The 12,046-nt window shown below is 34.0% G+C and overlaps 1 protein-coding gene across 3 annotated transcripts in view; it reads right to left on the bottom strand.

The window, feature by feature from the left end:
* CycB3 (cyclin B3) overlaps positions 1-12,046 on the bottom strand; it is a 101,349-nt gene that overhangs the window by 27,955 nt on the left and 61,348 nt on the right. For all 3 annotated transcript variants that reach the window (XM_081769057.1, XM_081769058.1, XM_081769056.1), the window contains exon 6: positions 4,960-5,115. In XM_081769057.1, coding sequence (XP_081625183.1) covers positions 4,960-5,115 — 156 coding nt within the window. The remainder of the gene's footprint in view (positions 1-4,959; positions 5,116-12,046) is intronic.

Here is a 12,046-nt window from a genome sequence, read left to right as displayed (position 1 = left end):
CCATTAATAGGACACTAGGAGGAAGGGAAAAAAAAAAAGCTTGAGATAAAAATATCAGTCAACCGTAAATATGCATATGCATCTACGGATGACTCATAGGAATTAAGAGATAGTACAGGGACGAGGAATTAGAATGTTTAGATGGGTTGCAGGAAGAACAAAATAGGATTAGAAATCAAACAATTAGTCAAACACTGAAGGTTAACACTAGAAGGACCAAAATTTTTACCTCCCTAGAAGTACCAAGCCGTCATTTTGACGGCTATTTAATTGCAAGAGATATACATCTTTTTTTTTTTATATATATATTTCTGTTATTTTTGCTTTAATTTGACGTGTTTAATCGACTAGCTTACGTTTCATGTACTTTGTTCTCCCGATATAGTACAGGGTGAGCCACTGAACCCCGCCAATATATTAAATATAATATTAATATCGTAAGTTCGCTCACAAGACAAGGACATGAAAATTTAATAAATAATATGTAAATTCCTACGTATGAAATCCCTTTTTTTACCAATCAAGTGATCACCCTACCTATCCTGTAGACCTTGGCTGGGCTACTTTTCTTTATAGCATACCCTCTGTATAATACACAAAAATAATTTTTATTTCAAACACTATTACATTAAAGTGAAATTACATTTTGAATACATTTTTATTTCAACTTTTATGCACTGAAATCAAAACTTTTCTCGCGCTTACACTCGTGTACTGTAAGTAGATATCCTGATTGATCTTCATATACGTTTGTAGTGAACATATCGTTTTCCTTTCTGATTCGAGGACATTTGGGGAAGTTCTCTTCTATTTGGACGCATACTACAAATCAAAGTCATATGTTTCTTTTTCAAACATTCGGCTAATTTTTAACTTTTAAGAAAAATTATTGCAAGTAACATTGTCCGCTGTTGAGAAAAGGATCCATCGTCTTCAGAACATTATATTCGCATAACTGTAAGTCCCGACGTCGTTCGTGGTCCTTTCTCAGGTAGCGAACGCCATTTAGTGGCCCTACATATCTTGATTTTACATCTGCAAGCAGCCAAATTTGAATCCAAATTTGTCAGGCTTGTTAGGCATATATTATTTCAATTTGCTTCTCATCTTAGTAGGGAATAAGTGTTCATCCACACAAAGATTTTCGTAGCTTTTATACTGACTGATACAATTGTCAAGGACTAAGTTCCACACAGATGATGAAAAAGCAAGTTTGTCCACTTTCAGCCTGGAAGGGTTAGGACACTTTTCATAAAATCGAATACACTTTATTATTTCAAGAAAACTTGTTCTTCCCACAATCTTTCCATAAAACATTGGGAAGCTTTTGTTCTATAGTTCCTTTACGGTTATATCTGAAGCTACACTTAATATGAACATTGCTAGAAATGAAATTGGTTCAGCAATTGACAGCGGCCAAACAGAATCTTGACGCTGTCTATGAGCTTCAATATCGATGCATTTCAGAATGTTTCTCTAAATTGTTTCTTCTATCAACAAGCGAAAAGCACTAACAAAACTACCATTTTCAATATGATGTAACGCATAATGTGTAATATATATATATATATATATATATATATATATATATATATATATATATATATATAAAACCAGTTTCTCGCGAAGGATGTCGTGCGAGGCAGTACCCCCACAATTGTTCTGTCTGTCCACTTTACTCCAGTGTATCCCATCAGCTGCTATAAAGATATTTCATCGATTATTTCTGAAAGCTTCTGCATCTTTTTCCTTCCTTTTATCCAAAGAGGTAGCTTCAGACTGCACTCTCGCTACTGCTGCTGTCTTCATCGAAGTAATATCACTGTTTTTCTTCCAAGCTCAATTCACTTTCACTCAAATCTCAGAAATCACGTAACATTTTATCAGGTCTCATGTTTTTGATAATTATTCGTACGTACCTTCAAGAAAACCTTTATTTCTACAGGGAACATTATTACCAAAACACACGAACATTATTGAAGAAAATCATTCAAATAAGTGCCATATACTACCTTATTTACACAGCAATGGAAAGCAGAAATAAAACACACAAAATAGCAAACTCATTGGGAAAGTTAGTAAAATATTTCAAAATTTATTATTCCCAACAGAGATTTACCCATATAGCGAAAAACCTATAGAACTTTCCTCACCAACAGTAAAATACAGATTTTTAATTGAGGCAGTCAAATTGACGGTCTGGTCCTTCTGGAGGTGTACAACAAAAATAGGTATTTATTTAAAATAGACACACAATGTTTATATGCTACATCAAACCTCTCTTTAAAATAATAAAAGTCCTAAAGTTTGGTTGCATAACTAACAAATGTATAAGATATAGAAATTTGTTTTAAGTGATGCCGTCAAAATGACGGCTTGGTCCTTCTAGTGTTAAATACAACATATAGAACTAGCTCAACTTCGGTGATTAGGGAACAATGATGAATGAATTGAGGATGAAAGACTATCTAAACAAGTGTGGGGAAACAAGATTAGAAGCGAGACTAAGAGGAAGAACAAAACTAACCTCAAAAAGGACTTTGGAAGACAAACTACATTCCACGCGAAAGAGTAAAAATTCTGGAGCAAGTGGCCAGCTCTTTTTTGAAGGAAAAAAAAATTGTAAAAGAGGTCTAGAATGGATGAGCAAAATTTAGAATAAGTCAGGCAGTACTTGTAAAATGCTATTAAATGAACTAAAAATTGCTTTCAAGTCGTCTTCTAGGCCAGGCACTTGTATTCCGCAATTCATGACGTCATAACTAGGACGCTCAAATTTATACACTGCATCAGCGTTTCCCAACCGGTGTGCCGCGAATAAGCCGCTGGTGTGCCACGAGGAAATGAAAACAAAATTATTAATTATAGAGCAACCAAATTACAAGACAGGAAAAATGTGTATTTGTATTTCACATTACTATAAACCTCTACAATGGAAAAAATACTTAATTGTAATATATTATTATATATACATACATTACTACTACACAGATTGTATTTCGAAAACAGAATTTTATTAATATTTAAAAATTGTGACGTATATTAACAATGTTAATAAATTATATGTTTCACACTGTGTTACTTGTCTGTACATTTTTAAAGTTCAAAAAAAGTATTTATTTTCATTGTTATGACCATTATTGCTTCTTCATTGTTACAGGTTTTTTAGTAACTTGAAATTTTAAAATCTCATTCTACCCTTTCGACAAAGCAAACATACAAATTACTTCCATCTGTTTTAAAAGTACGGCTGGATACAGTCTTCAAAAAGAAAGTGTATTTTTAAAAGCCTGTCCTATATTTCATTGGAATTGTTTCTATTTTTGAATTAGAATGATAAATAAGATTTGATTTACGATGGGGGAAAACCAGTGATCAAGCTTTCTCTGCGAGGAGGTGGTCAGTAATCAGAAAAAAAATACGACGGTATTTTCTATTTACTACTACAGTACTACTAGTAATAATAATATATATGAATGTGCCGCGAGAATTCAAGTTACACACGTAGTGTGCCGCAAGTTGAAAAAGGTTGGGAAACGCTGCACTACATGAACAGTCTTCAAAGCAGCAAATAGTCCATTTAACCTCCGGATGCTCGTATGGGCGACATTTAGTCTTAGAAGAATATGCGTCTAATCCCAATCAACTTCGTTAGATTAGCGGGACTGTCAGTTTTTTCCCTAGTTAAAAACAGATAGCTCTGTTCCCATTTTGTTTTCGTGATATTGAGTTACAATAATTACTAGAAACGCAAGGGCGGTGGAAATATAACCACGCAAGCGCTGGTATAACGTCACTATACGCGAGTACCCAAAGGCATTTTGGAAGTATGAAATCTAACACTAACGCTTCTTGTTAATTGTGGAACCACGCACACTATCCATGTTCCAAGAAACTCATGAAAATTATACCAGATTGATCCCAGAAAAAGGCCATAATTTTTTCCCTGATCCGAAAAGTCTAGGTATTTAAACAGGGTTCCTACTGATCTGGAGAAGTTATTTCCCCGACTTCTCTCTGATCTTTGACAGAAAATTTCCTGGCTTTAATGACAGGTGTCGGATGACGTTGACATATAAATAAGGAATGAACAACTGAATATTTATAAGAACATTTATTCCATACAGACAATTCCTCATACCTACATTCCACTTACCACCCATAAAAATCTGAGCAACGTTCCATACTGTGATCATTAATAGTTGGCTAAGCTGAAATTGGTGTACAATATATTTTATAAAATTTCCTTGATTTCCAGTCTTTTCCCCTGAGTATCCCTGACCTGCACCATTCTCCCTGAGTTTTCCTTGATTTCCCTGACCAATATGAACCCTGTTAAAACCGCCGCAACCAATACTGGATACTGGTGCAGTTCAATGTGTGATCTCCATAAAACTGATATGGCTGATTCATCACCAGTTTTTGAACCGGAATTTCATTATCAATCGTTGTCGGGTCCTAGTATCTACTTCAGTGTCCATTGTGATTTATCTGTGTAATTAACATTCTGAAGCCAAATGATCAAAATATGTTCATCTAAAATTATATCAAAATACAACTAATAAAGTATTACATCCATCTGTGCAAAACTTATTGCAGGCCCTTTGTATATTGATTTTTTACGGAGTTACAAAAAAAATTGTGGAAAGAAGCGTAGTTAAGACAGTCTTTATTACGTATATAGCCATACGCCCACTAATATCTAATTTTCATTTCTAATAGATTTGATGGAACGAATTTAAATTAAATCCAAAGGTGAGCAATAGACTGAACTAACAACACTTAATATTTTGGCTGCAGTGTTCATTAGAACTGCTGAGGCATCAATATTTCAGTAATTCATCTCTATAGCTGAAACCTAAATGAAAACTTCCTGTCAATTTTTAGTAGAAGAGACCAGTAGATCCATAAAGAAATTAAGAGGCATACTTCACATTAATAAGCTTTAGAAAAACTTACCCTGGCATATCTTCTCAAAAACCTGTACGAAAGTGGTATACCCAGATCAAAACCCAGAACTCGTAATATACTCTTCTCCAATTTTATCAAATCTCTGTGGCTGTATGCATCATCGCATATATACAGAAAGTCGTTTATCAAAGGTGGCAACCGCTCCTAAAACGTAAAATACAATTCTGTATAATTTTTTCTTAGATTTACTCTGTTAATCTTATCACTATTATTCTAACATTACTACAGCAAACTGGTATTTTTGTAATTTTTAACAACTTTACAGCTAACCTTTATACATTGTTTACAGATTTTGAATCGATTCAAAACCCTTACGATAAAATTTACACAGGGCTTAATTTGAACGTTCTTGGTATTTGAATATACAGAATAGTGCCAGACCATGCGGACAAATTTCGGGAGATTCTTCACTGTGTGAAATGAAACAAAGTTCCACCGAATAGTCTAATAACGCGTCTTTTCAGTTATGACTTACGAAAAATGTTCTTTCAGGTTAAGTATTCAAAGTAACTTAACTTCGTAACTATGCGTCCTAAGTGAAATATTACACAAAACCAGTAAGAGTTATCTCCATCGACATAACTTTCTAGTTTTCATAAACTTCTAGAATGAGTTGTACGTGAAAGTTGAGTGATAAAAATCTCTCACACATCAAGCTTTACTTAAAACTTGTTATGTAGGAGTCACATGAAATGGATATTTACACGTGTAAAATTTTGAAGTTCTTTTCTCCAAGGCAAGGTTGTTTTATAATTTCTCTAATTGTTGGCAACTTACAGCTCTGAAAGAACAAGTATCTAACCAATCCATTCTCAGAAATTTCGTCCATTATTTGGAACCCCCTATTACGAGTTGAAACTAACATGCTAACGAATTTTAGACATTTAATTAAAATATCAAACCGATAGAAACTCCAAATTTTTGAGAATACAAAGCAATTCTTTTGGAACAAAGTTCCAAGAAATCGCTGGTAACACAATGTTTGATTAAAACCAAAGCCCAACACACAGTTCAGTAATTCAGGCAAGTACATATCACATGCTATGTTGAAATTTCTAATCCTTTCTGCCAGATACATGACACTGCGCTCCATGCTATAGAAGATATCGGTCAGTATCTCAAACGTAATCGTACTAACCTCTTCTGAATTTAGCTTCAACTGTCATTTGATACTCCTCTGATAGGACTGCTGCAATCCTACGGAAATGCTTCTAGCACAGAAACATACGGTTTTGTCTTGCTGGAAGTTTTCCCGTAAGTTCATGGTCATATTACTAATTGATGAAAATTTTAGAAAATATGAATACAGTACACATTCTTCATAAATACGGGTGAATTATATGTTACAAAGATATTGTGCACCAGATACCGACGACTCTCTTGGTCATAGAGTGGTCTTGTATGTGACTTCTAGATTGACGAATCCCCATACTTGCGCGTTCTGTGATTTACTATACTCTTATAAAACTAAGGTCAGTATGTGTACCATGTTATCAAATATTTGCTTATTGTGGACAACAAACTATGAATCACTGATAAAGCTATACATTGCTTCATACTTTATTTCTGTACTAAAGTGAGACAACAGACCTTGCTCTTTGCTACTTTCTGGCATGCTGTGTGTGACATCCTGTCTCCTGTAAAATATATTTCTGTTTATTTTTCTAAATAGTGCACATTTTTGACAGTATCCTGTGACGAGCGATGACCATTATAGCAGACAATGAATGCTCCCGTACTTCACAGTTTACGATTCCAGTAGGCACCAATACGCAGTCTCACGATTAAGTCTGTACTCCCCGTAGATGCACACATGAGAATGCGCTGCTCAACGTTGTCATTTTATTCAACACACCGACAAACTGGCCCAAATCGAGCGAGCGAGCAAGCAAGCACACACTTAGTAACAGCAGGTACACGACAATCTTAATTTTAATTCCATTCAACGGAATCTATTGCTACTATAAGGACGCATACATGATTAATTTTATATTATTGATGATAATTACCCAAGGCTGTTCGGGACCCGTCCCCAAAGAATCGCACTGGATATTACTTTTCTATATGTACTTTCAACAACTTTAATACTACCGTCGTAATTTGCCAAATATTAGTTGTAGGTATATTTGTGAACATAATTTCGAATGTCCTTTTACACTCAACTGGTTCTTTAACTGAACTAGTTTTGTCCAGTATGTTATAGTTATTCGAATATACAGTTTTTCTAAGCAGGAACCAATAAAATTTCTAGCAGCTCTTAACTACTTTAACACTTTTTTTTTTTTTTTTTTTTTTTTAATCACGTAAACAATGTTTTAGTGCTCATATAAGCAATTGTTATGCACTGAAATACGGAACTCGCAGACCGCAAGTTTAATTATTTCTACTGTACAAATATTTTACTGTTCCATAGACTAAAATTTAACTTAATATTTGTTACTAGCAGTTACAGGATACATAATGAATACTTAGATAAAATTAAGTTGATTGCATTCTATGAAAAACTGGTATCGTGAGATTCCGTTTAAGACGAATTTAACTGTTTTGCAGGTTTCGTAGCTTCCAATTTCTAGAAGACAGTCTTTTATAGTAGGTTTTAATGTTTCCTTAAAGAAGCAACTACTGCTCATGCTACTAGTTGTGTTTATTATAAAAATCACACATTTTGTGTATTTTTTACATAACCAATGATGGTATATAGGTTTTATTAAATGACATGAAATTGTTATTTCTTATTGTTTTTTAAGTATTTTTTTCGAATATAGTATTTTGTGCTTTAGTTGCTTTTATCCTTGAGTTGAAGAAGTAGCCAAAGGTTATTTTTTAAGTTTAAAGTGGTATAATAAACACACATATATATATATATATATATATATATATATATATATATATATATATATATATATATATATATATATATATATATATATATACACATATATATATATATACACACATATATATATATATACACACATATATATATATATACACATATATATATATATATATATATATATACACATATATATATATATATATACACATATATATATATATATACACACACACACACACACACACACACACACACACACACACACACACAGAGTCCGGTCCAAAAAAATATCCCCACTTGAATGTTTTGCTACTATAAGGAGAGACTATTTGAACATGATTGTGCATGCTGTGTTCGCAATTTATTTTACAACACATTTTCAAAAATTTTTACACATCTGACATCGATTTCAGTATTTTGTGTGATGACCTTTAGCTTGTTTCAGTGCCTGTACTCGTTTCGGCATTGACGCAACAAGATTGTCACAAGTGCCTGGCTCGATTTCATGATACCACACATGAACATTTTTTTAAAATTAGTTCCCTTTTATTTGTAATAAAATATTTGCTTAGTTTAGACGACATAATGACCCACAAATTTTCAATAGGATTTAGGTCCGGTGAATTTGCAGGCCACCACAATCTCTGGATACCAAGATCTGACACACATTTGTTAACTATCTTCGAGCGATGGCACGCAGCATTATCGTCTTGGAAAATGAATGGTCCCAAGTTAACTCCACTGAAATGGTCCCTGGCTGTGTATAAGAGTTCCTTTCTTAGTATCTCACAGTATTTCACACCATCAATAGAACCAACGCACACTTTCAATCTTCCCACTCCCTTTGAACACATTGCTCCCCACAACATAACACTAAACTTTTTTGTTTCTTTGATGCATTCTTTCGGTAACTTCTCTCCAGGCTCCATCCACAATTTCACACCGCTATCGTTCCCAAAAACACTAAATTTCTTCTCATCTGAGAAAATTACTTTCTTCCAATCTTCGTCTGCCCAGTTTTCAAACATTTCTAGGAATCGCTTTCTGTCTGTAATGTGTTTGCATGACAAAAGTGGCTTCCTTACAGGACTTTTCTTCTTAATGTTCATGTCAGAAAGCCGTCGGAGCTCTGTTTGATGTGAAACTGACTCCCCTACTTCCTCACGTATCTTAACAGCAATCTGCCTGGAACTTAATTTCCTATCTTGCTTAGCAATCCTTTTGATTGTCTTCTTTTTACGCCCACATTTATACCTTAAACTTGACATTCCGGTTTCTGCCTGACGTGTCAAAACTTTACCAACTGTTTTATGATCAATGAGTAGCCTTCTAGCAATTTCCCTGTTAGATATCCCTTCCGAACTCCGTGCTAAAATTTTCCCTTGCTTCCGAGGAGACAGGTCTTTCGCCTTTCCCATGATGTAAACACTAATAATTTCGAGTGAAATTAATATTAAATTACACAAATACACTTCTACAGCACTGTGAAATTCAGAATCGAACAACAGTTCACTGAAAAATTATCACACTAAACCTTCAGTCCATACTTCCAATGCTCTGCTTCCGCAACAACAACTGACTGAGAATGGCGGGAAAGTGTTCGAGCAGGAAGTCGTGATTAGCGGAAAAGACCAGGAAATGGTGATTAGCAGACACACCTAGGGGATATTTTTGTAAACTAAAAAGACGCGAATGTCATCTCCAATTCGATTATTGCATTAATTTTAAAATTTTGGAATGAAATCTTTCTGTAATTTTAACTTACTGCATATTACCACATGTTAAACAAGACAGGCCAACCTGTTTCCTAACATCTATTCTCTAACAAAATTAATAAAAGTAGAGGCAATATCAATAGAATTATTCCTAAGTATATTACGAATTATTGACAATACCCATTTAACCTGAAACATATAAGAAATAAATTTGTTTGAAAATCTGAAATAAAATATACGTTTAAAGTAAATATTCACAGTGGGGATATTTTTTTGGACCGGACTGTGTGTATATATATATATATATATATATATATATATATATATATATATATATATATATATATATATATATATATTAATGGAACATATGGCTGCTTGGTGAGTTGGGAGGCCGAGTGTATAAATATGGTCCCTGTTTGTGGGGAAGGGTCACTCTTCTTGAATACTGCCTTCTACACTTCAGGAGATCCTTATCCCTCTGCGCCTCCTATACTGAAGGAACGTAGGGATGAAGTTTTTAACCTCTCATCCGGACTTACAGCCGGCTCAGACATATCCTATCTTTAAAATAAATAAATAAAAAAAAACTTAAAATAAGGATTTTTTGTTAGATTTTTACTATAAGGAAGTTGACATTTTTATTTAAACTAGTATTATTAAAATTTTGTGCTAAACTTTATTGGGCAGCTCTCTGAGTGATAACGACTGTTTCTTTTAATGAAATAATAACTTCTTTCGGGATGAGTCAGGAAGGGAGGTTGATAGAAACTTTAGCAATCTTTTTATTGCAGGTGATGGCGGTCGTAATACGACAAACCAGATAAAGTATTATTGAACCGCTTTCGGAATGAGGTGCTGTTTTTTCTTTTAATACCCAGTTGACTAAATGATGTCGACTGCGGAGATTTTTAAAAAATCTTTTTGGTTCTCTTGAATGAGGGGGCATATAGATATTTAATTTTGATTGTCTCTTGAATGAGGGGGTATTCGGAACGATTTTCCCCCCCTAGCTATCTGAGTGATGCATAGCTGTGGATTTTTAAAGAAGTTTTAGGTAGGAACAGCTAAATTAGAGCTGGAAGACAAATTTCACTTTTAATTTGTAAAGGATCGAGTAAGTCATCTTCAAAGTACAGTTTTAAAAAAGTAAAATCAAGTAAGCTGGCGACAAAGATAGAATACCAGGTTTGGTTCGGTCGGGGATCGAATGAGTCCTCTTCCGGAATAGGTATTGACCTCCCGGCCGAATAAACTGACGGTCTAACAAAGTAGGTTAAAGCATATAATTTAATACGATCAAGTCTATATAGTTTGTATAAAAGGTGTAAATTACTTAAGAGGACTAATTAAAGAATTAATACAAAAGGACACATTTTTACGTTTAATTTTCATAAAGACAAAAATAATTCTTCCCGAAATACTGAATTGTCTCTATCTTTCTGTTCATTGTGTAGCTCTGTTTAAGGAAGCCGTTAGGATTTTAATTCTCTCCCCGGATGAAACCGGAAAGGATCAAAGCAAGATTGGAAATTTTCGCTTGAAAGTATATGTCATATTATCAACTATGCTTATGAGATCAAATTGTGTGTGTTTATATTTAATCGACACATAGTAAAAGTGCCTACGCTTGAATATATTTATAATTGCACTTTTATATTAATCAGAGGCCGCGGAGTTTCATGAAATACGTTAAACATACCCGTCCATGGAGTCGCCAGTAATAGCATGAATAGTAGTTCTTTGTTATGAAAGTTCTGTCGTGCAAAATTACTCTTTCCTACATTGATGAGACACTCAAAATAATAAACTGTTTTTTACCACTTCCAGTTCTAGTAGAGTTACAGGTGGAAATTATATTTTCCTAAGACGCTGAATAGATCCCAAAAAGCTGCTTGTTATCCAGTCCAGTTCAATGGTGATCAATGCTGAAACAAAATTATTTCTAACACTTCTGGTTTGAATAGAGGGTTAACAAAAAACAAAAAAGGGACGCAGAATCTATTCAAAAGAACCGCTTCTCAATATTTCGTCATAAGATTTTGCCATGACTTCTCGACAGACGAACATAATCCAACTTCCAACACTTATGAATAGTGTAGTTCGGACGCCTAAAGCTGATTTAAAATAGTGCTTTCGTTTTTACATATTCATCATTTTATTCACTAAATCAGCTCAAACTAGATTCAGGACAAAACCTAGAAATCTCTTCAATCGAAAAATATTAGTGTGTGATAAGGACTAGTTTGAGTTTAGGCAAGACGAAATCTCAGGATCAGTAAAGTTTAAAATGTTGCATAATAGAATACACACTAAAGATAAACCAGTTTTATAACATTCTTAAACCAAGGTGACCGAATGGAACAAACCAGTATATAGATGCTTCTTTTCTCAGCAGGTCAAGCAACTAAAATATTCACCACCTACTGTTTCAAACCCAGTAACCTAATCTAGTTCGCCTCGTAAAACCTCTTCTCGTAGACAGCGAATACAAGATCCATCCAATTTAACTAAACTTTAC

Source organism: Thermobia domestica, chromosome 8 (assembly GCF_964235325.1).
Source record: "Thermobia domestica chromosome 8, izTheDome1.hap1.1, whole genome shotgun sequence".
Taxonomy (NCBI): Eukaryota; Metazoa; Arthropoda; class Insecta; order Zygentoma; family Lepismatidae; genus Thermobia; species Thermobia domestica.
The sequence above is the reverse complement of the archived record's forward strand: the minus strand, read 5'-3'. Positions and strand labels throughout refer to the sequence as shown.